This window comes from Larimichthys crocea, chromosome II (genome assembly GCF_000972845.2).
Source record: "Larimichthys crocea isolate SSNF chromosome II, L_crocea_2.0, whole genome shotgun sequence".
Classification (NCBI taxonomy): Eukaryota; Metazoa; Chordata; class Actinopteri; family Sciaenidae; genus Larimichthys; species Larimichthys crocea.
In genome coordinates this window covers 636,662-662,587 of record NC_040012.1, presented here as the reverse complement: position 1 = coordinate 662,587, position 25,926 = coordinate 636,662, and the positions used below count along the sequence as shown (strand labels likewise).

Sequence of the window (25,926 nt, the reverse complement as noted above, 5' to 3'; positions counted from 1 at the left end):
GATTGTGTCTGTGAGCGTGTGTTGATATTCAAGTGTCAAGTCGGCCTCAATAAGAGTGATATCCAGATGCATGTTTCAAAATAAAAGCATCGCTGACTAAACGTATGTAAGTGCTAGCCGAAACAAAGGCCTGGAAAAACAAAATGAATGAATGAATAAACAAACAAACAAACAAATAATAAACATAATAATTTGTAGGTGTATTGATTTTTAATAATAATAAAATAGATAAAATAAAAATAACGTAATTAATAATGATTAATGGGTATGTTATGGTAAAAGATCACATATAAACAACAATTAAAAGGTTATGTGGACTATGTATTAAACTATTGTTGTTGTTGCACATAGATAATATAGATTTAACAGTAAAATATACAAAGTAAAGTAAAATAACCATAAATAGTACCAATAATAATTTTGCATCAATACTTTGTTCTAAATTATTTAGTTTCAAAGTGCTTACACCAACATAATATAAACGTTACACTAGGAAACATCATTTATTAACGATCTCAGTTTATAGTAAGTGAATAGAGTGAATAAAAGCACATTTGAGAACCTTTGTAACAAACGATTGAGTTTCCGCTTTTATTGTGAAGGTACCGCCGCGCTCTTTCCCGCTCTGGTCTCGGCAGCGTGCGGCCGCCTTGACGCAGGTCTGAAGTGCCCCGGAGCCTCCGCTCCTCCAGCAGCCCCAGCCGAGCACCACACAGCCTCGACGGCGTCAGCCTGGCTGGAACCGCAGCGCCTGCCTGTAAGATCCCTCCGCCTCCCTCCCCCCCTCCTCCCTCCCCCCTCCCTCCGCCTGGAACTTTCCCAGAATTTCATGGATTTCAGTCAGGCCCCGCAGCGGCAGCGTGCGCGTGTACGTGTGTGCGTGTGCGTGTGACCCACCTGAGCCGTGCCCAGTCTCTCAGTCTGGCATAGTTGGCTCCAGCTAATGGAGAGCGGGAAAAAAAAAAAACAATCACACCTGTTCATTTTTTTTCCAGTGTTCTAATGAATGGACAGCTTTAATTCTGAGTCAAAGATGTTCTAATGACGTTCTTATAGCGTTTTACAATGTTTGTGTTAGGTATGCATCAGTCTCTGTGGTAGGTGTAGATATAGATAGAAATTAAGTTATGTTTTGCTCTTCGTCAGTGTACCTGACAAACGTTTAAATGATCGCAAAATCAATAACTGTCCATATTTTATATAATCATGTGATGTTATGGGTAAAATGTGTCATTCAATAACTTCTTCAGTACACGCGCACGCACGCCGCACCTGTAAGTAAACAGTCGGCCTGGAGGAGGAGGGACTATCTGCGGACCCTGAGCAGCATTTCAGCCTCGCTGTGACACTCGTGTGTTTTTATTCCATCTCTCAGAGCTGCAGTTGTGTCATTATCTCCTGCTGGAGCCAGTGCCACACAGTCAGATCTTTCCTCATTGCGGATGGACACGATCCTTCATTGGGAGTGCCGTGACTGGTCCAGTTAATGACGCAAGCCCGGCTGGCGACAGTGAGTCTACAAGTTTGACATTTTCAGTTTACAGCAACTGCTGCGGAACGTAACAATACTCCCCAACAGCGAGTGAAAGCACTCGGGGGGATTCCTGTCAAAAAAACCTCCTGACACTTTTTTTTTTCCCCCATCCACCAGGTGGATCATCAGAATGCAGCACCGCCGAGATAAGCTGCCGGTGTGCCACAAATAGGTGGTGGTCGTATCAAAGCCAGTGATTTCCAAAGTGTGGTCCGGGGACCTGCAGGGAGGACGCGAGGATTTCAGTTGAACTGAACTGTTTGTTCAAGCTTTAGAAGTCAGCGTAACAATCAAACAGCCAAATAATGACTGATAATAATGAATTATTCATGTGGTTTACTGTCACATCCACCTGAAAACTGTCATGTCATGTTTCACATGAGGAAGGGGACAGGAAGAGCAGAGCAGCCACATTCTGATTCACTGGCTCTGTGTCTTGTCTGGCTGCAGACAGACAGACAGACAGACAGGCAGGCAGGGCACAAACAGGATGCGCTCCCTGGAGCTCTGGGAGGCCCCAGAGACATTCACATCAGCACGAACCCTAGACCTCAGGCTTGCATAAGAAGACAGCACTATGAAGAACTTCATTTACCCAGACCACAAAAAAACATGCCTGCTGGCCTCTTTTCAAGATGATGTGTCCACACGAGGACGCACAAAAAAAAAAGGATGACTGATGCAGAGTTCATGTCGAGGAAAGGCAGAGTTCACGATAACACAGCCCCCTACTCATTACCCCTGTCATACAGGTTCATACAGCTAACTTCAGGATGAAGGATTTGGATTTCAGCTGTTAAATTGAGTTTTATACCAAATGAAATAAACTAAGTGGAGTCAGATCCTGCAGATTTCTAGTAATAATACTATTTGACAGACATATTTGGATCCACAGAGGCCCTGGTCCTCAGATTAGCAACTGGTAACCTAAGACGGAAGCAGGCACACATAGTCACAGTGTGTGTTGAGACTCGGTGAAGGTTTGCAGCGAGTTATCGAGCAGAAAGATGACATGAGCAGGGCGAGGCTTTGTGTGTGAAGAGACAGGAAGCTGACTGATGGAAGACAAAAGTTTCAAAATGTATCAGAGTATTCAGCCAGTGTTCCACCAGCTCCACATTCTGCACTGCTTTCTTTCAGAAACACGTCAGATCTTCTCCAGCTCATCTTCAGAGCTCTGCAGCAAACACAAAATGCAGATCACACAATAAACCAGCTTAAGTCAATCTATATTCGGCTTCCTGTTACATTGTGATTGATTTCAAAATGATCATACAGGGCATTACATGCTGATCATATGTACCCATGAAATGTGGAGCCTCTGCTGTGGTCGCTCCTCGACACAAAGTCCAAAAGAGAAGGAGCATCAGTTTATGCTTTGCACACCGCATCTCATTGTCTTCTCTGATCTTTAGTAGTCCTCGTTCTCTCTCCCTCGTGTTCTAAAGGTCCAGTGTGTCACAGTAACACAGCTCTGATATCTGCACCACCAGCAGTGTAAAATCACCTGAGAACCAGAATCCTCATGTTTCTGTTGTCTTACAATGAGACTTTTATCTCTATAGATGCTGCTGGTCTTCCACCACAACATCCACCATGTTTACCTGCCATGTTTCTACAGTAGAGGAAGGAGAGGGTAACGTTAGGCGGGGGCTGCAATCGGCAACTACAGATCTAGATGCTGCTGAATCCTACACTGTGGTCTCTTCAGCACTCTGTAGCTTGTGTTTTGAAAAGCGCTAAGTAAAGGTTGTTGTTTTTATACCAATAATAGTAAGGGGCGGCACGGTGGTGCAGTGGTGTGATGTGTGTGGATGGTTGTTTGTCTCCGTGTGTCAGCCCAGGGTCAGTTTTGTCCAGGGTGTACCCTGCCTTTCGCCCCCAGGCTCCTTCCCTGTGACCATGGATGGATATTATAAATAGTAGGACTGTAACTTATGATTGTTTTATAAATAATCTCACAATAATAGATAATGTGATTCAACTATAAAACATCATAAAACTGTAGTCCAGAAGAAAAATATTCACTTAAAAGCAACATCAAACCAGAAAAAGCAGCGAATGACAACATTTGAGACCCTGAATCATCAAATTTTTCATTGACATAGTTTATCAATTGATTTTTGATTGCTTAATTGTTGCAGCTGAAGTTCATAGGTTAATAATGATGATCAAATCAAATCATTGACATTTCTTTTTTATTTTTATTTTGGATCAAGTCATCCAGGCCTTTAACCCACAGCCATGTTCCCTCAAAAATACACAGCCCCCTCTAAATCTCTAATAACATTCATTCTCCCCGTCACAATCATAACACAGACTGTCACCTCCTTCACATTTCAAGTCTTTCACACTACAAAACTGATTGGCCACAAAATAAACATGAAGTAACTCAATACACGGATCGGTCGTACGGACGTTCTGTAACGCCGTGGCAACAGAAATGTGCATGTAACGGCGGGCATCACAAGCCAAAATTTAAAAAAGACTGTGTCATCACTTCACATCCAGCGACGTCTGAGAGGAGAGGATGTGATGGACTGGACGTTTTCTTCTTCATTGGTGATTACAGTGAATGATGGACACAGCCCACTCAGCCCACCTCAACCAATGAGGTCTGACGGCCCCCGTCGTGGGCTGTCTCTATGATACAAGGGCTTCTTGGTTGGCTAGTCAGTCTTGAGCGTTGACTGCAGCTTCCAGGCTCCGGTGATGTAACGCAGGCGAATGAAAATCAGGTCTATTCCCATCTGCAGCCAGCTCCAGAATGGGATCAGCTTGGACCCTGGCAGAGCAAACACATACACACTTAATTCTCAAGTGATGCTTTCATAGGACAAACGGTGGAAATCTGCCCGTTTACTGATGATGGATGCAGTAACTCCCTCAGAGAAGAATTAATCACAGCAGTGCTAAGTAGGCTGAGGTAAGTTCACTTCATCAGTCAAACACTCTAAACACCTACAAAAGTTATTAACAAAATAAGTCAATGACAATAAGTAATAATCAGCCGATCAGGGACTTGGCCGCACATGCAACAGATATTTATAGAAGCACAGATAAGAGTCAGAGTGGGAGGACACATGACCACATATTCCATGAAAAACCTACCTTCTATTTCAGTCCAGTTGACCGCCACCTCTGCTATGGGGATTTTAAAACACTGGGCGATATACAGGAGCTCCACATCAAAGGCCCTGAGAGAGGAGAGAGGTGGGCATGACAGATGTTCAACAGCTGCATTCAAATTCATGCGAAAAACACAAACACGCAGACAGAGGTCTCGTCACTCGGGCTGGGTATGGCAACATCTGGATTGTTTTTGATGCTGACCTAAAAGTGTCCACACAAGTGAATATTTCAAACTGAAAATTTGCTTCAAAATGTCTGCTCAGATGATTTGTCCATTGTTTCATAAGCAAATAGTCTCTTACTTAAATAAGAAAGTCCCCAAATATTTAACACGTATTGTTTATTTTATGACATAATTTACATAATATTAAGAGAAAGTTCAAACACTCAACGCCAATGAAATGTCATGAAAATACAGGTTTGCAGATGAATTTAAATTTCCCTAACTACAGTGCATGCATGCACAGAAATGGTTCGAACTCCTGTTTGAGTTTTTAATCCGAGGCCTTATGAAATTTTTTTACAATTTCTTTCCTCAAAGTGAAAAAACGGTATATGACTATAGTCCACACGCACGTTTTTATTCATGTTGCCTCATTAAACCTCTCATCGGGCTGTGAGGGCGACCTCAGGTCCATGAGGATCCACGTCTTTGCTGATCTTTGCTGATGCTTACGCTGGTGCCATTATTATTACTGGTTCATAGAGTTTGGTGACATCATGGCATTTCAAGCATAGCTCTGACCTGATTTGCAGTCTAATTAGCCGCATTAGTTAAAAACACCCGTGTGCGGTGGCTGGTCACACTTTTAGAAGGGGAGGAAGGGTCTGTGGTGGAGTGTGAGCCCTTACCATCGCTCCACGTGGAGAGAGGAGAAGGTCTTGAGCGCAGCCTCGCGCGTGAAGAGCTTGAAGCCGCACTGCGTGTCCTTGATCCCTCTCACACAGAAGAACCACACCAGGAAGTGGAAGCCATACATGAGGAACGTACGGAACACAGATCGCTGTGGCAGAGACACAACAGATCGGTTATTTAACGGCTGGACAGGCAGCGGCTACAAAAATATGGTCTTCAAGCATGTAAAGAAGAACATACCTGAGCTACTGACTCCTGCTCCAGGTGAGCTCTGGAACCACAGGAAATGGCCATGTTCTCCTGAAGGTAGAGGCAGATTCTTTAGAACTGGCCACACACTTACTGCTTTCTATTAAGACACACATGTGAGACTGAACAACAGAAAGTGAACATCAACAAACCGGTTTAGGGCTGAGTTCATTAAGTCCAGCCTCCACTTTGTCGATGTCAGAAAACTTTGTGGCTCCGTCAGCATCTGCCATCAGGATGACTCTCCCTCTGGAACTCATGGTTCCCTTTAAGAGGGACAGAAAAAACACACATTTAAAACCACTAACTCAAATCCATGCTGTGCTGCATTCAGACATAATGCAGTCTGACATTCCGCTCACCATCCGCACCGCTCCTCCTTTGCCCCTGTTCTTCACCAGCGTCAGGACCCGCATTTTATCTGCACCGTACTTCCTGCTGTATCGCATGGCAACCTGGCGGGACAACAAATCTACATTGGTATGGCTTTGGAATGTTTGGCTGAGCAAAGAGGAGCTGAGGAAAACTAGAAATCTTCCAAAAAAAAGGTTTCAGATGATCACCTCTGTGGTTTTGTCTTTGCTGCCATCATCAACCACGATGACTTCATAGGTAAAAGAGGGGTTTAGTTTCTGCAGGGAGGAGAGAACAGTCACAACAAGCACTTTTCAAGTTGAATGCTGCCACCTACTGGCCCCTCTGAAGAATGACAGTACAAGAGTCACTAACTGAGCCCCTTTTTGTTAGAATAAAGACACAATTTAACACTCCAAGTAAGAGGCGGAACACTTACCTGTCTGTTTTCTAAGTAGTCCATAGCTTCATCCAACATCACAGGCACTGTAATGACACACACACACATTAGCATATATAACTGCAGGTGCACAGTGATGAGTTTACAGAGTAAAACTTGTATTTGTTGGACTTGTATTTGTTACAGTCTGCTGCGTCTGTATTCAGGCAAGGCTGAACACTGACGGGACATCGACAGACAAAGTCGCAGACATTGCTGACGGTGCATCTCCACCCCTCTCACTCACTCCGGAACTCCTCGTTGTAGGCCGGGATCACCACGGAGAGCTCCCTGGAATGGGGATCATGCAGGCTGGGGAAGAGCTCCTTCTCTCCCGCCGCCGTGACGAAGTATCTCTCCTTCTCATGACGTGTCAGGTCCACCATCTTGGCGGTGACGTGTGCGATTATGAGCAGCTAAAAAGGGAGAAATAACCTTCAGAGTTAGACCATGTATTGTTTCTACATTGTGTTATAGCTTGAACTACCCTTTATGCCCACACTACAATTAGAAGATTAGATAGACTTTAATGATCCCACACTGGGGAACTTCACTTGTCACAGCAGCTGTATACACAAGGATGATAAGAAATGACTCAGAAATAAAAATACATAGAAAAAGTCATTAAGTCATGCTAAAGAAAGTCATGAAGTCATGCTGAAGAAAGTCATGAAGTCATGCTGAAGAAAGTCATGAAGTCATGCTGAAGAAAGTCATGAAGTCATGCTGAAGAAAGTCATGAAGTCATGCTGAAGAAAGTCATGAAGTCATGCTGAAGAAAGTCATGAAGTCATGCTGATGAAAGTCATGAAGTCATGCTGAAGAAAGTCATGAAGTCATGCTGAAGAAAGTCATGAAGTCATGCTGATGAAAGTCATGAAGTCATGCTGATGAAAGTCATGAAGTCAGTCATGCTGAAGAAAGTCATGAAGTCAGTCATGCTGAAGAAAGTCATGAAGTCATGCTGATGAAAGTCATGAAGTCATGCTGAAGAAAGTCATGAAGTCATGCTGATGAAAGTCATGAAGTCATGCAGTGTTAAAGAGTGTGACAGCTGTTGAATGAAGGACCTGTGGTAGATCTCCTTCTTACATGGTGGGAGTAGCAGTCTGTTACTGAAGGAGCTGTTTAAGACCTCCACAGTCTCATGCAGGAGGTGAGAGGAGTTGTTTGTGATGGAGGTCCTCTCTTCACCTTCCTCTATGAAATCTAGAGGGCAGTCCAGGCCAGAGCTGAACCTCTTCACCAGTTTGTTGAGTGTTTTATGATATGCTGTGGCATATTTTTATATTTGATATTTATTTGTGCCTTGCACCTCATTTTAAAGTTATTTAAACTTGATTTCCACTTATTATTTTTAGTTGCTGTCTCTGCATGAGATTTGTTAGATTGAATCTGTGTTTCTGGTTTCAGTGTTTCCCTCTTATATTTTATGTGTTGTTCTAGTAGAGTGATCGTCACTGATCAGATGGTCGGTGGTTCGATCCCCCACTCCTCCAGTCTGCATGTCAACTTGCTTCCTGTAAGTCGCGTTGTCAGCTAAATGACTACAATGAAAAATGAGAATTCAAAATCGATCTGTCTGTTTTCATGACATAAACTGTGACTACTGAGAACAGTGATCACTCCTGTCCTGAGCCTGAGACATCGCTCAGTGCTTCAACACTCTGTCCACTCAGTCAGTGTGTGCAGAGATCCTGAGCTGAGCAGCTCCACATGAACTACTCACCACGATCAGACCCAGAGCTGCCAAAGCGACCAGAGCTTGAACCACTTCACAGAGACAGTCCATCTTCCACAAGACCAGCTGCAGTGGCTAGCTGTACAGCTAGCTCGCTGTCCCCCGCTGAGCTCCGTGTGTTGCTGCCGGTTCAGACCTCACGAGAGAGACACGAGCCGGTCAGAGCTGATTATTAAAAATCAAACCTTTGCATGAACTTCCGAACACGACCGAACACACACCGACGCGGAAGTGTCAGCTTTCTCTCGACACATCATCATTTAGAGACAAGAGAGCACGGAGAGGCGCCGCGACAGCCTGCAGCGCTCACACTGACACCTGCTGGACGGGAGTGGTAACGACAGCAGCCGCTCCACAATAACGTGATGAAGCATTAAAATATGTTGGAAATCACTTCTGTTCATATTCCTCACTACGGAAGCCCTGAGCGGTTCATCGAGAGCTCAAGATAACGAAGCTTTGTTTTCTTGTGATAATTCCTCTGACACCGTACATGCTTCATCCAGATTCATCTACTAATACCCCAGAGCATATTCACTTATTGGTTCTAATGGTAAGTAAACAGCTATTTTATTTCAAAATGAAATGAAATTAAAATGCACTTAATCTTTGATGGTGTGTATATCATTCATCGTCATTATATATCATTATGATGTCTTCATTATAATATCATTAAGACTTTTTATGCTGTATTTTATTTTTTGGTTTTAATTGGAATAAAAAAACAGACTTCTGTCAACATCATTTTTTTTAAATATAAAAATAAATGATAAAATTTTTAATATAGAGAAAAGAAATATTTTATATTGAATCTTAGTTTTACAGATTATTTCAAACGTCCACAACGACTCCACAAGGTTCGCAGTATGTATGAAATAAATGTATATATATTTTTAGATTTTATAATTCTAGTTTCATTACCTGATTAAAAACTGCCGGGAAATCGCATTTCTCTCCCTTGCGCGCTTCTCTACCGGCTACCGTAGTACGCAGACCGGACCCACGTGGTTAATCAAAACATCATGGCGGCCGGTTTCAAGTAAGACTGATGAGACTATTACTGTTAGAATATTTAATAACATTTTATTGTTTTGTTCTCAGCTGGTCTGTGAGTTCATCAGCAGCACCACACCACAGCGGGCTGCGGGAGAGTGATGATCCGGGTGGCGGAGCTCTGACAGCGGCTGCGCTCACAGCTGATGAGCGCTTCATAGATTCACTGTTAACGTGCTTATGACTGCAGGAGAGTCACGAGCAGTAACTGTAGCAGTGTGTGTGTGTGTGTTAAAGACAGCTAACCTCTTGTTTGTCTGTACACCTTCAGGACTGCCGAGCCTCTGGAGTACCACAGGAGCTTTCTGGTCAGTGATGAGATGCCAAAACAAAAGTGCACAGTCAGCACATAGAACTGCTGAGTCATCTAATATTCATTAAGACGTCATCATTTCCTCTTCCCAGAAAGAAAACTGTCGACCTGATGGACGCGAGCTGACGGAGTTCAGGACCACGACACTGAACATAGGTGAGACTCAGTGTGCTCTGCAGTACATGGAGTGGATCACTGTGCTCTACATGTGCTGCTCTCCTCTGCTCAGGCTCCATATCCACAGCAGATGGCTCAGCTCTGGTGAAGGTTGGAAACACCACGGTCATCTGTGGCATCAAAGCGGTACGTGATCATGAACGCAGCAGTTTGACACGTTGGTTCAGTGGATGTGGGTTAAAACTGCATTCCTGTTTGTTCATCTGCAGGAGCTGACTAACCCCACAGTGGAGGCTCCTGGAAAAGGTTACATCGGTAAGCATAGCGTGTACAGGTGGAGCTGTTAAGTGTGTTCTATATACCATGCTGCAGCAGCTGACGGAGATCCAAACACTGACTGCAGCCCGCTTTCTCTTCCTTATTTAGTGCCCAACGTGGACCTGCCGCCTCTGTGTTCGTCTCGGTTCCGGCCGGGCCCGCCGGGAGAACAGGCACAGGCTGCCAGCCAGTTCATCGCTGACGTCATTGAAAGGTGACAGACTTGAATCTAAATATGCACTCATGATTTAACTCTAATGCTCACCACTAACTGTGTCTCTGTGTGGGTGCTGTAGCTCTGAACTGATCCAAACAGAGGACCTGTGCATCGACAGAGGAAAGGTATGTCGTGCACGTTCACCGCTGCTGTTGGTCTGGGGTTGTTGTGGGTCACTGGTTCTGATTCTTCTGATTCTGCCTGTAGCTCTGCTGGGTGCTTTACTGCGACTTGATGTGTCTTGACTACGATGGGAACGTGTTGGACGCGTGTGTCATCGCCCTGCTGGCTGCCCTGAAGAACAGTATGTGCTTGGATAGAGTTCACGGGTAGTGTTGGCTGCAGCTCCTCCTGCTCCCGCTATTAACTTCCCCTGTCCTCTGTCCACCACAGCACAGCTGCCAGAGGTCACCATCAACACAGAGACGTGTTCGCCACAGGTGGATCTAGAAAAGAGACGCGGGCTGCACATTCACAAACATCCGGTCAGCGCTTCTCTTTGCGTCTTCGATGAGTAAGTGGATGATTTTCAGTCGGTCTCATCAGAATCGAACGCTGAACTCTGTGTTGTGAAGTGTGACGGATCTCTCGTGCTCTCCGCAGCTCCATACTGATCACAGACCCCACAGCTGAGGAGGAGAGCCTGACGAGCTCTCAGCTCACCGTGGTGACGGATGAGGAAGGACGACTCTGCGCTATGCACAAACCAGGTCAGGAATAATGACTCCCCTCTCTGTGTGTGGCTCATACTGTGAATCCAACTTATCATTGATTACACAAAGGAAACTCATCAGGAACTCCACATGTCAGAAATCCAGGAGCTTCTAGTTTTTCTTTGTTAAAGAATACAAAGAGTGTATTTAGATTTCTACAATTAGCACAGCTTCTCCTAAGATTATCATTCACAGTCATTTACTTTTTAACCTCCACAGCTACTTACCGTCTGATTTTTCATTCTGTCTGTCTAAAAAAATTGGCCTTTTTTCTATTATTTAAATGGCATTTATTCTCCACTTTCAATAATATCAAATCAGAAGTATTAAACCAGCAGTCAGGATAATAACATGCTCTAGGTCCACAAGCCATGTGACACCCTTGCTGATGCAGCTACACTGGCTACCAGTTGCCCATAGCGTTCACTATAAAATCCTGCTCCATGCTCCCACTTACCTCTCTGAGATCGACACCCCTGCCCGCGCACTGCGATCCTCCTCAGCTGGTCTGCTCGGAGTACCTAAGATGAACCTCAGTGTCATGGCAGAGAGAGCATTCAGCCACATTGCTGCTAAACTGTGGAATTCACTTCCAGTTTTAAAAGCAACTCATAAAAAATAATCTAAAACATATGAAACCAGGGCACTGCTCAAATGTCATTTGAAAATAAATTTTTCACTTCCTGAAATATCATTTCAATATCTCTCAATACTTCAAATCAGGAAGAGAAATGTGGATCAGGAGTAGCCCTTTAACACCAAATGAGCTGTGGGTCTCTCTGGTTTTATTGTTTTTAACAGGAAATAAACATCCTGTGTAAACTGTCTGCTGATTAGTCCACGCTGCTGGATTTTAATATCTGTGACTATAGTGGTACTTGGAGAGATGAACATTTTCTGAGGTGGTGTATGAAGACGACTGTTAAACTGGCAAACAGGTCATGAATGGAGCTCCTACAGTATGTGGATATAAAAACACAAACTCTTCTGTGAGGTTGGATGGATAGAGAAAAATCAAACAATCTCTCCTTCTGACTCAGGCGGGACGTCGATGTCTGCAGAGAAGCTGCAGGAGTGTATCAGCAGAGCAACGGCGCGACAGCAAGAGATCCAGAAACTCATCGACAAAGTCATACACAGCGTGAAGGCGGCACAATAAAGAGCCTGAGACGACGCTTTTTTTTATCTAAAAGCTGTATTTTCCACTGTCAATATATATTCTTTTTTTTAATAACAATAAAACTGCTGACAAAGACTGCTTAAAAAATTATTTCTCAGTGTCCAGAAATGTCTCACACACACACACATCTCGTAAGAATATGCTCATGGCTCCTGAACTCATTAAAAGGAAACACCTTTTCAAAATGTGCTGTACAAAAGCAGGTACACCGTCTTGCATGTTGATCTTGAGTCGCCCCCCAGGTTGAGCCCTGTGCTGAGATGGCTAACAGAAGAAAGACTTCCGACAGACTGAGAGGTAGAGAGCTGCCCCCAGGCACTGCTCCGAGATCAGATTTTGCATTTTCACGTTCTGTGGAGGATTTGGTGTCGATGAGCTCAGTTGGGGGATCCGTGCTTAAAGGGCAGTTTCTACCGGGGTTCAACCAAGCAGAGGCAGGCTCATGAGGAATCCTCTGAGAACGTGCGTTCACAATCCTCTCGGTCCACAGGGGTCCCCCATAGAGAAAAGTGTTACTGTGAAAGCCCGCTACCTACAAGAACCGCCTTTGTCATGATTCATGTCAAAAAATATCACTAAGGTTCTTTAAGTGTAGGGATCCCTGTTCTAAAAACCTCCTTCCTCTATGGCGGACACTGTTTTGGTTTTCCAAAACCTCTGACAATTACATACAAATTTGTCAGCTAGAAAAAGACACACAGAAAGGACAAAGTCTTTTTTTGTCTGCAGTCTCCACAGTGAGGCAGACAAAGAGCACAGTATGGATCATTCGCGTCCTCGTGTAGCTGGGTGGGGAAGGGTTCTGAGTGTGATTCTCAGTCTGTCATGACTTTGGGAGGGGCTGTGGCATGCTCCTCTTCCTCTTACTTCTTGGTTGGCTGGCGGTATGTTGCCGTGGCGCTCCCCCCTGAGGAGCTGCTGCTCCCATAGCCATTTGCTGCTGCTGCATTTGGTGCTGCAAGAATTGCAACTGTACGGCGCGGGAGAAAGATGAGAAAATAAGTATCAGAGCGGGTCTTGGTGCGTTACAACAAGCAACGTGATGCATAGTTTCATCAGTGGATCTAACGTATGTGTAAGCATCTGCAGTGTTGAGCACTCAAACTGGAGTTCTGAGTTTTAGCAGCAGAGTGTTTCGTGTCATACAACATCTACAAGTGGCATGGGTTAGTGAAGCGGAGCTAAACGCCTCGTACGACATACAAGAGGAGTGTGCGGAGAAACAGAGGAGTGGTTAATGAGTTGCAGAGGAGGGAGAAGAAGAAGAGATACAGATTGGGGGCGGGTTGGGGTGTTGTTGGGGAGTGAGGCAGGATACAGTCAAGCAGCACCAGTGGCGTTCCCGGGAAGACACAGAATTACTGGCTGCGATCCTGGCAAAAGACACACATGCAGCTCGGCAACCGTGCTTTCTGCTCGGAGTAAGTCAGCAACTTCAACTGGGCGACAGAGATATGTGTGAACGCCTCGCGCTTCATGCGTACAGTGGAACAGCCTGTCATCTCTAACGGCTCAGAATACAGTGACAGTGTTTCACATCCTGACTCCAGCGCTCGCTAAGAACATGCCTCCCAAGTTTGACACGCTGTTAGTTGTTGCCATTGGAAGTGACACAAGCTCTGGTGTGTGTGTGTGTGTGTGTGTGTGTGTGTGTGTGTGTGTGTGTGTGTGTGTGTGTGTGTGTGTGTGTGTGTGTGTGTGTGGTTGCTGGAGCACTTGGGACTGCTGTGATCTTTGTCAAACAACATATTAACCAAACATACAACACAAGATGAAGTGAATGGTGTGGATCTACAACAGAGAGAATCAGACCTGCGGGTGACACAGTTTAACTACAACTATTTATTACAGCTAAAAAGAAATCAAATAAAAACATACACTCAGTTATTGTTTAAGGCAAAACTATGTTTTCATTTGTCTTGCATGGTTGGTTACCCTCTATCATTTGAACTGTTCAAAGCTGCTGACACACAGTACAACATGGTTTTAAAAATCATTTCAATTTGACCTAGGTCTGATGAAAATATCAAACATATGTGTAAAGAAAGATGAAGAAAGTCCTTCCCTGACAGTTTATAGTGTAGCACAACGTTCACCTGCCTGCTAAATAAAGGCACGGAGAGTTGGCTAATCAATCTAGTGTCAGATGTCCTACAAACATGTGTGTGTGTGTATATAGATGTTAAAGTTGCTGTATTACTTGGATCTGTGGCTGGTGCTGCTGCTGAAGCCTTGGAGAAGGCAGCGGGGGCCCAGACCCGTCCAGCCCACAGCCCAACTGGGACAGCACTAGGGGGTGGGGGTGGGGGGTAGGAGGGAGACAGGGAGCCCCAGACGGAAGGATGTAATGCCAAGAGAGGGAGAGAAGCAGAAGGTGGAGTAAAGTATGAAGTGAGAGAACGCACGTAGGAAAGGAAAGAGGGAGTTGGAAGGCAGAACCGCACGGAAGAAAAGAAAAGATGAAAAGAAAGACAGAGGAGATATAAAAGTCGGAGTATTGCAGAGAGGCCGAGAGCACAGGTAAATGACCGTGTGCAGGGACATTTATGTGGAGTATGCACAAATAGCATGGATGGGGGGAAAGAAGAGAGTGAGCAAGACAGAGAGAAGGAAGACCGTTCAGGAGGGAAAGGAAAAAAGGTGGGGACAAAAAAAAGAAAAGAAAAAAAAGAGAATGTAGCAGAGAAGAAGGGGAAGTTGAGTCTCTCCTGTCAGTAGTTACATGCTCCACTGAGAGGAACAATGACTAACAACAGTAAAATGATCATGTTTAGTTACAGACTATGAGTCCTAACGTACAGTCATTACAATAAGAAATACATTAGTCAATCTTATCTTATTAGTACTAGTTAGTGGCATGGTGTCAATTTGTTTTGAAACAGGTTAATGGACTGAACAAAGAGAAATGTTTCAGAGAAATCTGTGTGTGTGTGTCTGCATGTGTATGTGTGTGTGTGTCATACCTGCTGCCTGTGGAGACATGAAGCCTCCGACTCCCAGGTTGATGACCGCTGTTTGCTGGTTTCCTAAACTTTGATCTGACCCCTGGTCACCCTGCAGAGAGAGTCCAAATGTAACACGAGACAGTGAGGTCACAGCTGGCAGCACATCTGTTCACTACCATATGCAAACTAATGTGGTAAGCAGCAAAGGTTTGTAGTGAAGTTACAAAATCTAACAAAGTAGTTCTAAAAGCATTCTAATTCAAAGAGTTTTGAACTATAACGTCCGTACTGCTTTGAGTTTCCTCATTAGCATTAGTTTCTCTGTCCTTTTTGGACCTAAAGTTGAAAACTAAAAATCCAGTGTTGGAGACAAGCTGAGCACAAAAACACATGATTGTGATTGTGCTGGCAGCATCAGGTGCCTGTGAGGTGCTTAGGCACTGCTCTCCTACAGCGTTTCCTTAATGTCAGTATCACCTCAGCACATTCCGGGCTTTCCCCCAATCATTCCTCATGGGTTTACAGCTGTCATGAAGTCATTCCACAGATTTTCCATTGTGAATAAAGTCCTGCTGGACCATGAATCTTTGCATTGCCATTTTTTAGAAGCTTTCTTTTGGATCAGTCTGGCACATAACTCAGTTTTGTCAAGTCTGTAATGAACTTGAGCTCTCTGACTTCTGTTGACAAACGAGTCACAGAGTTCTGGGAATGGCATTTCAGTTTCTATAGGAAATAAATTGCTGTTGTGAATTCCCAACACTTTCCCAGATGTATTGCTCTGGACAGTTCATAGGATTTGATGTGTGAAACATGGATATTATAAATCTCTCTGGCATTAAACTCTAATTCCAGATTTAATCTCACATGACGCAATCCTATTCCATCTACTGCATTATGGAATGGTCAGATAATACTGATATGGTTATCCTGACTGTGTACATGTGTGTGTCTCACCGTCTCTCCCTGCTGTTGAGGGCTGGAGGTGGCCGACTGACTCTGCTGTGGGGAGAACTGAGACAGCTGCTGCTGCTGCAGAGAGTTAAAGATGAGAGGACCAGTGGGGATCTGGAGATGTAACACACACACACACACACAGACACACACACAGACACACACACACAGAGGGAGTAACAGACAGGTAGGTGAGTATGAAGGAAGAATTTGAGATGAGGAGAGGACAGATAGAGGGACAGGAATAATGTACAAAAGGGACAAGAGCAGAAAGAAAGGGGAGAATTAACAAAGCAGTCAAACAACACTGATTAACTAGACCATCGGCACTAGACTTCAAACAACTTGACAAGCAGTGAAGTGCAGGAAAAGGAAATATGAGGAAACTGAGCTATGTGAATCAGTCACAGCTCACAGCTCACACGCTGCTTTTCTAGGTGTACTAACACAGGTGCAGGATCAGGACCGGGTAACCCGGTGCTATCAGGGTTACAGACTAAGGTAGCATTCAGACAGGATCAGGCGCTGCAGTGAATCGCCACATGGGGTGTGTCTATTTGTGCTGAACCTAACCGCTGTACGTAACGCTGTGAAACAATCAGGAGAGGACTTTTTATTTTACTGATACACAACAGGTAGAGTATCAGAGGTTAAATGAGTTTAGTCTCAGTTTCAGAGATGTTTCAGGCTTCTCTGCTGGAGGTTGCTGCGTTTTTTGGCACCCCCTGCAGCCCGCACCGCCACAGCCAAAACAGACACTCGGATGAATGGGAAATTCTGTGTTTTCGCTGCAGCGCTGAAACCTGTCTGAATGCGGCCTAACTGCCACAGAGTCATACCTGCAGTAGGTTCAGTGGTCTCAACCCAGCACTGCTGTTCAGGCCAAAAGGACTCCCTGGAACACAGATCACAGTTACATTCAAGTACAGACAGACTGTGTATGAAGGCATCTCTGGAGCTCTTTGGACTATTAAACGTTTGCCATGGGGTTTGTTAAAATCACACTATACATCGTAAAGCTCTTTTGTTTCCATGTACTCCAACTACAACTCTCTGTTCTTTCTGTAAATGTAGTTTTTATGTGACTGCTGTTGCACAGCCAGTCAGTGAAGGAACATGGATCTCTTTTTGAATTGCGTCTTCCAGGGTTTCTTCCAATTTTCCTCTCTGAGGAACAACTCTTCCAAAGAATTGTGTAGTTCTTTGGAAGAGTTCTTCCTTAGAGAGGCCGGGCAGGGTTGGAAAGTTTTGTTTTGATTGTGCTGTAGGATCCTTTTTGGTAAAATAAGACCCTACTGTTTCCTCCATTTCTCCTACAGTGAGGTCAGGACATGTCAGTTTCTTAAAAGTGTTCCAGTTCACATGGATCATAACCAATTACAGTAATACACAAGGGGACATGGCATCATATATCTTACCAGTCTGTGCTGCAGACTGCATCAACCCTCCAGGTGGCAGGATTCCGCTCAGGTTAAGGCCTGGACCCAGCATGGGGTTGGAGGCACTCATCAAGGTCTGAGGACTACTACACAGACAGTACAGGATCGTCATGAAAGTGGACGGAGACTAGCAAGTGACAGTGCAGCATCGGAGACTATTTCCTTACCAGACCGAGCTGACCACGTTAATGAAATTAAGCCCTGCCGGGTTGGCCATGACCTGCGACGAGGTGGTCCCCGTGGTGATGGACGTACCCATGGTGGGCAAGGGGATGGTCATGACGGGCAGGGGCTGGCTCAGGGCCAGTTGCTGCTGAGCGAAGGGTGTGAGGAGGGCAGGCTGCGACTGACTCTGAACCATAGGAGGGTCCGAAGGGGTAGGGGTCACAGAGAGAGGAGCGGAAAGGGAGTCAGCCGGGTGCGGTGTCGAGCACGGTGTGTTGGTGGGCGTGGATGGCTTGGGGGTCCCCGATCCTTGAGGGGAGGGAGAGACGAAACAATTGAACGGACAGAACTTTTCAACAAGGCATTTGAAACTTACAACATTGAGATTTTTTAAACTTGAATCTAAAGCTCTTGTCAAACATTTTCTGGCAATTTACATAACAGCTGGTTTTAGTCAGAACACTGAGAAAAGTGCTTGTATTAATGCAATATTCCATGATATTCTGTAAATTTCATCCCTGTAGTTTTTTTGTGCTATTTCCCATTTCTGACCTGAAACTGAGTCAAGTTCATTTATCATAATTTGTCAGTAATGAATAATAAACTGCAGATGTGGAAAAGCTGAGGCTTGAGAAGAGATGATGTAAGACGTTCCAGTGCTACTCGTTCTCACAACTGTGACTGATGAAAGCAAGCAGCCCAATGCTGAGTCACACTCGGCTAAACTCACTCTGCGTGGAGCCCATAGGGGAGAGGGAAGCAGGCGACAGCAGGCCCACCTGGCCCAGCTCCACGGAGTGCTTCCTGTTCAGAGACTGGCTTTTGGTTGGAGGGGGCGTAGGACACTTGTGTAGACCACTGGTGGTTTGTGAGCTATATGGATTACCTGATGGAAGAAGAGGAGTTGAAAAAACAGGAAGTAATGGAGAGATCTGGATCCAACCTGGTTAGGAAGCAGTTATACACTGAGCCAGTCGCATGGAATATCATTTACTAACTGTATAACTAATATAATAACAATATTTTTAGGACTTTATGTCTTGTTTAAGTTGGTATTTGTGTATTTTCTGCTTCACACTCAGCGAAAACAAAAAAATCAAAACAATATCCGGTTTGGGCTTAACCTCTGACCAGGGGTGCCGCAAGGTTTAATCTTTTTCCTCTGCGTGACCACAGTAAAAAATACACCGCAGCGCAGTGCAACAGCATCAACCTGACACTTCTGTGCTGCTAAAGCTAATCAGACTGATGTCTGATGCAGTCCAGAGTTTTCTTTCTGTTGCCATTTATGGTTTGTTTTCACCCTTTTCCATCGGCCTGTCTTGTCTGCTTTGGTTTGTGATTTGCTACAGTTCCAGAATTCCTTTCAACTAACGCCACAGGAACGAGGGTGAACTTGGTTCTTTCAGTTTCAGAAACCTGAGTATCATAGAGAGCGACATAGGGAGATTCTTTTACACAAATAAGGCCATGCACCCCTTTCTTATGATCTCAGGAATGACAAGATAGAGATTTACCTTTGTCAGACATACCTGAGGAGCTGCTGCCTGATCCTGAAGGCAGTTTGATGGGAGGTGGTCGGTGCTTCACCCCTTTTCCTAAAACAGACGTCTGGACTAGTGGAGAAATACCATCGCCCTGCAGAAGACGTTTAAACTAATGTGTTAGCCACTGTGCATCACAAGAATAAAACCAATGCAATTTCCTCACTCATGCAGACTGTGGATTACAATGGCACAGTCAGTCTTAACTGAGATTATTAGGCTCAATATACTTCAGTGTTTTATTAATTAATTAATTAATTAATTAATTAATTAATTAGATTAGTTTCATCATCAACAACAAAAACTCATCAGATAAGGTCAAATGGAGCCATGTCAGCTCAATCAGTTGTAATATAAGGCCGCACAGCGTTAATAAGACAGTACTGACCTCATCTTTGCTGGGGGAGGGAGGCCCCTGACCCACAATGCCTGAGTTATGGGACATCTTGACCTGACACTTCACGTCTCTCTCATACACTCCTTTGTACTGATTAAGAAACCTGTGAGACGGACACAACAAAAATTGTATACACACTCTCCAACCTCATGTCCCTAAAAACGGGTTGGCTTCTCGACAAAAGCAATCATGGCCACTCACCGGTCTGCATCGATCTTTGATCCTATGAGGAAGCTAAATGAGACAAAAGAGAATGAAGCGATGAGTCAACTGGAATTTCAAACTCAGTCGTGTGTACTGAATCTGTCTTGCAGATTGTCTTACGGGGGGTGTATGAGCTTTAGGTCTGTGTTGTCCTCTTCGGCTTTTGGTTCTTTAGCACAGTAGATCTTCCCGTACACCAGCGGGTCTCCCATCGACTGGTAGATAGACACCTTGGTCCTCTGGGCCTGGCCCCCCACTTCACACTCAAACGTGTAGTCATCGACAACTTCCTGTGTAAACAAAGTGGACACAGACAACTGAACCAAAGAGTTTTGTAAGACTGCAGAATAGCGGTCAGTAGTGTCATGGTTTCGCCTCTTTCTGAATGGGGCCTGACTTGTCAAGTCCACACACACAAACAGACTGTAGTCATTGAGCATATTGATACTGGGAAAAAGTATTGCTGACTTTGTTTTCCATGAATATTTTAGATACAAACACTTTAAGACAAAAGGCAGAGAGGAGGAAGAGAAAAGAGAGCACACATAGAAAGGTGAACTACAGTTTTAACGTGCAGTCACAAAAATGAATGTTCGCTTTCGCAACTGGCCCAGCATCCAGAAAACATTAGCTTTCGTCTCACAGGCTTTCATTAGGGATGAATGTTGGAAATATGTGAAAAAGAGCCCAGCACCATTTATGGACAGAGAAATGTTCCTGACACGGTCCATGTGCGGTCCAGTATGATCTTTTTTCCCCAGAACAGCAGGAGCATGTGTGAAGTTTAAATATATTCCGCATTTGCTTCTCATCAAAAAGCAATCTCCATACAGTTATTCGCCCACGTGGGAGATCTTTTGTGAGCACCAAAAGCAACAGGCCGGCTGGTGATTCTACACACTTGTTTTCCAACTGCTCCCTGCTTATTACTAACAGCAAACAGCCATCACTGATCTGTACCCTCCGAGAGTGTTAATGCTGCCGTCACACTTACCTCAGCAGGCCAGATCACAGTAGTGGGCTGAGAGTCTTCCAACTGCAGAGATTTCTCAACCACGGCATACTTTTCCACCTAGAGCAATGCACAAACAAATCCATTTGGTGTGTTATGCCCTCCATCTAAGCTGCCAGGCTATGAGTTGAGTGGGTTTTTAAGTGGCATTGGCTAAAGTGTTTAAGTGACAGGGTAGAGGAGTGTTGAGCTGCTTACATCAATTTCCTTCGGCACAGTTAGTTGGCAGTTGCTCTGCTTCCACATGTCGACACACTGCGAGCGATGACAGCCGAGAAACCAGGAGGACAGCAGCATAGGAGGACAAAAAAGAGGCACGCTCAATAACAAGTGAGAGACAGCAGCACTGACTAAAGTATATAAAGAGCTTTATCTCAACAGTGAAACGTGTGCTATCAAATTGTGGATGTGTGATTTACGTTTCCAATCTTTGAGATCTTCAGGTCTATAACAGGGGCGGGTTTCCTCTCCTTCCTCCTCTGTAGGTAGTCGTAGAGTCGTAGCTGCGGCGGCATTGGCAGATGGGACAGCTCCTGCTGCCTGTTCAGCGCAGCCCGAGAGTGCCTCTTGAAACACCTGCGGCGCAAACAGACAAGCAGTATGTATCAAGGATTTTGCTTCATTCACTGACTTTTTTATTTATTTATTTATTTTTTTACAATCGCAGAGCAAGAAAAACATTCATAAATTAACTTTTTTCTCCTCTGCCGTGACTGAATTCAGTGAGCTGACTCTGACCCTGAAGAGAGCGTGAGTGGATAGAGTACCGTTTCATGGAGCGAGTGTTCATTTTCTGCTTGTTGTAGAGCAGGCGGTTGGCTGTGCAGGTGACAGAAATGGAGGGGTCCAGGCACAGAGGTTCAGCTGTGGCCAAAATCAACTGACTCTCCAGCTGTAATTTGTCATCCTAAAGCAAAGAAACAGAGACGCTACAGAAAACACCTGCGTAGTGTGCTGATGCCAAAACGACTGTAGACACACGAGGGAGGAATGTCTGCTATTGGTCAAGCATGTTTTTTATTAGCTGATGCATCCACACTGTGATAGTGAGCAGGGCACTTTACCTGTGTCCACTTGTGGTGGTCACTGGTCATGGCATGGACATCACAGATCAGAGTCTGCAGGGCAAAAAGACAATATTTTACTTCATACTTTATACGTCATTCCCAGTCAAAATCATGTTTGACTGTATAACAAATATTTTATTACTGTTTGAACAACATTTGTGTATTCTGTTGGTTTACCTGCATGGTTGGCCGCAGAAGGATGTGTCTGCTTTGATAGGTGGGCATCTTGGTATTACCAGACTGCCTGTAGTCTCTCACCTCTACTATTACACAGCCACAGTGGAAGATGTTCACCTTGAGACACATTGCACATGGTGGATGTCAACCAACAGATGATAAATAAATAAAGGGAGAATAACAGAACAGTGCGGAAAGACCATATTAAAGATATTTCTATCTTTATTAAAGATATAAAGAATAGAACACTGCACGGACCTCTTTATATCACACAAAGATTCATCGAGTACCTCGAGTAACTCGATTACAAAAAATGATCAAGGAATTTCCTCTGCCACAAGGCCTTGTTTAATTCAATTTAAAGCTCACGTGTCGCACGGATTCTTTTTAGTGTGACATAACGTGCAGGCTATGCATCTCCTGCAAAGCGAAAGAAGACAGAAGGGGGCTTTTGGTAACGTGTGTGGACAGTGTTGATGTTCAGAACGGCGGGGACGCTGGGACAGAAAACAGCGAAAACAAACGCAGCAAAGCCAAAGTAATAAGAATACTGTAATTGTCAGACTACAGACTATAAGCTGCTACTTTTTCACACGCTTTAAACCCTACGGCCTATACAACTGTGCGGCTAATTTATAGATTTTTACTGGCCAACTGGGCGGGCACTCTCTAGCAGTAAACGCAAAAGTGAGACAGACGTGGGGAAAGATTATGCCCAAAGAAGACACTAGTTTTTACTGTACTAGTACTTTTGTCATCAAAAGGGTTTTTGTGGGCAAGTTTTTCCTCACTCGAACCGAGGGTCTAAGGACAGAGGGTGTCACTCCCTGTACAGATTGTAAAGCCCTCAGAGGCAAATGTACTTTGTGACTTTGGGCTATACAAATAAAATTGATTTTTTAAATTTTTTTTTATTTTGCACATCGTGCACACACCCAAAAAAGTGTTGATGGCGTGTTGGTGCCGTACTGCCAATTTTCAGGCACAGTTTGAAAAAAAGTGTGTCTTAAATTAAAATAAAATAAAAAAATCTTCTGTGTACCGTCTTTCTGTGTAAATATCTCATGTTACAACAAACCTGCGGCCTATATATGTACAAAATGTATTTTCTTTTCAAATTTAGCTGGTGCTGCTTATATTTAGGTGCGCTCAATAGTCCGAAAATTACGGTAATAATTTTATCCGATTACTCGATTAATCGATGGAATGTTCGATAGAAGACTCGATTACCAAAATATTGGATAGCTGCAGCCCTATTGAAGACATAAATATGAAACATGGCAGAAGCCTTTGAGTTAGCTTCACAGTTTAACCTTAATTTACGGTTGAGACTGTGGGAAACATTTCAGAATGATGTATGCACATATGTCTATGTATGCATACCTGTGATTTCTCCAACAGATCCACCAGAATAGGAGGCAACTCCTCAGCATCTAGGTACTCGAGTAGTTCTCCTTCTTCATATGGCAGACGGATGGTTTCAGAATCTAAGAAGCAAAACACACAAATGTTACAGATCTGAATGTCTCAAGTGAATGTCCTGTGTGGACTGAGGACATGTGTTATTTGTTTTCTCTCACCAGATCCATTTTTGCCCCTGAGCATTAAAGAGTAGCCTTCATTCCCAGGGTACAGGTTAACGACCAGACATGACACAGACTCCTGAGACACCAACTTCTCCAGCAGATTCACATTTCTCCTCAAATTCTTTAGACAGACAACAAATATAAAAAAATAATAATAAAAAAAACACATTAGAGACAAATCGTTCATATTTGATATTAGACATATCAACTGTCTGTGAGAAAATTACATCATTGTTGCTCCGTGCACATTTACTTTGGATTAAAGAGGTTAATAGTTTAATATAGTTTTCTAAAAGAAAACAGACATAAATTAAATATGACATGTGATGTATTTGCTGACATGTGCAGGGTGTACCCCGCCTCTCACACTAAGTCAGCTGTCCAGCCTCTGGACCCTAATGAGGATAAATGGTTACGGAAAATTGATTTATGGATGACTTTGCTTTTGTAGCAAACTATTCAAAACCAGGAAACTTTGAAATTTCATTGGGGTAAAGTCTGTGCGGGTTGATTTAACCCTTAATTTTTGCCGTTCACCCTGACAACAAATACAAATACATCTAGAGCACTTTGCACGTTGCAGTTAATAAACAACAACAAAAGCAAACTTTGACAAACAATCCCAAATCCAGAAAAAAAAATCTGAAATTCTCTGTGCAAAAGTAATTTTTTTTCATGCAGGTGACAGATAACCAGTGCATGCATGTCTAGGAAACACTGTTAACACAGCTTCAAGCACATTTTTTCGCCCTTCTTTCCCTTCAGACAGGAACAAATTTACAATTACCAAGCTATAACCGAGCTGCACCATACAAACCTTTAACTCCGGCTCTTTCTCACATTCCTCCATGTACAGCTCATAAAGCTTCTGATATAAACTCTTCCTCCCGCCGGATGATATTCTTCTTTTAGCTGGTCGCTGTCGAGCACTTTCAACGATGTACTGAATAACAGAAGACAGGCTGTGTTAATGAATGATGTCTGCATGGGAGCACAAGCTATTCATTTCTCTTTGTATGAACACACAGGACTGAAATAACAGCTCTTTACCTCGGCTCGATCCAATGCATATTCCAAAACTTGTTGCTTTGAGGAGAGGGAGGGGGAATAAACAGATAAGTCACGATGAGAAGATAGTTCATAGATGAAGATGATAGATCACAGACGGATGAGGGGTCCTACCATTGTGGTCCACCGCCAGCTGCAAGGCGAGTGACGGTAGACGATGCTGTCTGTCCTTTCTGCCCCACACTGTCACCTTCCTAGAGTGACCATTCACACCCTGCACGGCAACACAGCACACGTAGAGCACGCAGCACGGCCAACACACACACATATATATATATATATGTATACACAGAGAAATAACACACACTCAGTGTGGCTGGCAGGTCACACACACCGATGTCAAATAGCCTGTCTGACTCAAACAGCTAAGAAGACTGACTTCACTAAAGTTCTTTCACCGTCTGCTTACATTTTACGCGCTCCGGCAAAGTAAATAAACGCACAGCAGGTCTGAGGGTCGTTAAAAGTCGTAGACCTCGGGATAATGAACTCTCCCGGTCGACACAGCGGCGCAGCAGCAACAAGCTCGCTGGTGCCTGACCGTTGAGGCTAACGCGGCTAACGTGAACGTGCTAGCCCGTTCCTCTCGGACAGGCTGAAGTTCCGAGCTACGCTAACGACGTGACGTCGTCTGAGGCACAAACCGACAGAGCGACGTCAACCTCGGCGAGCGGGGTGGACTTGCCTGCTAGGTTGCATAGCGGTCGACCGTAGCTCCGGCGCGAGGAAACGAAGTGAAATTGAAACATCAGTGTGTTCATTGAAAAAAAGTCGGAGCGGCGGCCATTTTCTTCCAGTGTGACAACAACAGCTAAACTTCCGGTTCGGTCAGCGGTGGGAGGAGCCAACGCCGAGCGAACCACTTACACACACACACACACACACACACGCACACACACGCACACGCCGTGCTGATAAACAGATGTGTGCTCGTTACTGTGTGAAATATGTGTTGGTGTCTTTATCTGTATCTTCATCACTTCTCTACGATATGCTCGGTGATTTTACTCAGCGACTGCTTCTGAATTTCAAAAACAAACTTAATCATTTACCGTGAGCTAACTTATTAGAATAGTAGGTCTATTTAATGTTAAGTTTGCTAAAATTTCTATTTTGTAGAGGATCGTCTTAGAGATAGATGATATAGAGCTA

The 25,926-nt window shown here is 44.2% G+C and overlaps 3 protein-coding genes and 2 long non-coding RNA genes across 11 annotated transcripts; 2 read left to right on the top strand and 3 right to left on the bottom strand.

Annotated features, from left to right (window-relative positions):
* Positions 1-3: 3 nt before the first annotated feature.
* On the bottom strand, positions 4-1,362 carry LOC113747574 (uncharacterized). Its single transcript, XR_003463702.1, has 3 exons — positions 1,273-1,362; positions 898-940; positions 4-130 (listed from the first exon to the last, which is right to left on the bottom strand). It is a non-coding gene; the product is annotated as an uncharacterized LOC113747574 (long non-coding RNA).
* LOC113747573 (uncharacterized) lies at positions 526-3,602 on the top strand. Its single transcript, XR_003463701.1, has 3 exons — positions 526-757; positions 1,376-1,510; positions 1,652-3,602. It is a non-coding gene; the product is annotated as an uncharacterized LOC113747573 (long non-coding RNA).
* A 116-nt stretch (positions 3,603-3,718) lies between these two features.
* Positions 3,719-8,575, bottom strand: alg5 (ALG5 dolichyl-phosphate beta-glucosyltransferase). The gene is made up of 10 exons (XM_010742467.3): positions 8,294-8,575; positions 6,812-6,980; positions 6,565-6,611; positions 6,335-6,403; positions 6,134-6,226; positions 5,924-6,037; positions 5,763-5,822; positions 5,519-5,670; positions 4,646-4,731; positions 3,719-4,319 (listed from the first exon to the last, which is right to left on the bottom strand). Exons 1-10 carry the CDS (start codon positions 8,354-8,356, stop codon positions 4,204-4,206), a joined length of 969 nt encoding a protein of 322 aa, XP_010740769.2. The 5' UTR covers positions 8,357-8,575; the 3' UTR covers positions 3,719-4,203.
* A 643-nt stretch (positions 8,576-9,218) lies between these two features.
* Positions 9,219-12,262, top strand: exosc8 (exosome component 8). The gene is made up of 11 exons (XM_010742468.3): positions 9,219-9,344; positions 9,630-9,666; positions 9,764-9,827; positions 9,901-9,974; positions 10,058-10,103; positions 10,215-10,320; positions 10,403-10,448; positions 10,531-10,627; positions 10,717-10,837; positions 10,927-11,033; positions 12,077-12,262. The coding sequence occupies exons 1-11, from the start codon at positions 9,328-9,330 to the stop codon at positions 12,193-12,195; spliced, it is 834 nt and encodes a 277-aa protein (XP_010740770.2). The 5' UTR covers positions 9,219-9,327; the 3' UTR covers positions 12,196-12,262.
* On the bottom strand, positions 12,213-25,608 carry supt20 (SPT20 homolog, SAGA complex component). 7 transcript variants are annotated; one of them, XM_019275749.2, is made up of 24 exons: positions 25,184-25,607; positions 24,889-24,988; positions 24,757-24,792; positions 24,524-24,649; positions 23,701-23,827; positions 23,504-23,607; positions 22,121-22,237; positions 21,941-21,994; positions 21,644-21,783; positions 21,296-21,452; positions 21,075-21,131; positions 20,859-20,936; positions 19,985-20,154; positions 19,862-19,894; positions 19,652-19,763; positions 19,237-19,357; positions 18,450-18,605; positions 17,722-18,028; positions 17,534-17,640; positions 16,955-17,010; positions 16,119-16,229; positions 15,180-15,270; positions 14,417-14,505; positions 12,213-13,186 (listed from the first exon to the last, which is right to left on the bottom strand). In XM_019275749.2, exons 2-24 carry the CDS (start codon positions 24,889-24,891, stop codon positions 13,040-13,042), a joined length of 2,499 nt encoding a protein of 832 aa, XP_019131294.1. In that variant the 5' UTR covers positions 24,892-24,988; positions 25,184-25,607; the 3' UTR covers positions 12,213-13,039. The 7 variants fall into 7 exon arrangements, with proteins under 7 accessions (XP_019131294.1, XP_027143327.1, XP_019131295.1 ...); XM_027287526.1 differs by having other exon boundaries at positions 25,460-25,606; XM_019275750.2 differs by having other exon boundaries at positions 17,534-17,637; positions 24,889-25,608.
* Positions 25,609-25,926: the final 318 nt, after the last annotated feature.

What these genes read in the sequence shown, in the direction of transcription:
- alg5 (XM_010742467.3), bottom strand. Translation starts at nt 8,356, where the DNA reads ATGGACTGTCTCTGTGAAGTGGTTCAAGCTCTGGTCGCTTTGGCAGCT. An exon ending in CTACAACGAGGAGTTCCGGA is followed by an intron (nt 6,612 to 6,811) that starts GTGAGTGAGAGG and finishes GTGTCATTACAG; the next exon opens with TGCCTGTGATGTTGGATGAA. An exon ending in GCAAAGACAAAACCACAGAG is followed by an intron (nt 6,227 to 6,334) that starts GTGATCATCTGA and finishes TTGTCCCGCCAG; the next exon opens with GTTGCCATGCGATACAGCAG.
- exosc8 (XM_010742468.3), top strand. An exon ending in TCATCTGTGGCATCAAAGCG is followed by an intron (nt 9,975 to 10,057) that starts GTACGTGATCAT and finishes GTTCATCTGCAG; the next exon opens with GAGCTGACTAACCCCACAGT. An exon ending in GCTGGCTGCCCTGAAGAACA is followed by an intron (nt 10,628 to 10,716) that starts GTATGTGCTTGG and finishes TGTCCACCACAG; the next exon opens with CACAGCTGCCAGAGGTCACC.
- supt20 (XM_019275748.2), bottom strand. An exon ending in CAGGGGCAAAAATGGATCTG is followed by an intron (nt 23,608 to 23,700) that starts GTGAGAGAAAAC and finishes TTTGCTTCTTAG; the next exon opens with ATTCTGAAACCATCCGTCTG. An exon ending in CATGTCTCCACAGGCAGCAG is followed by an intron (nt 14,506 to 15,179) that starts GTATGACACACA and finishes CCCACCCCCTAG; the next exon opens with TGCTGTCCCAGTTGGGCTGT.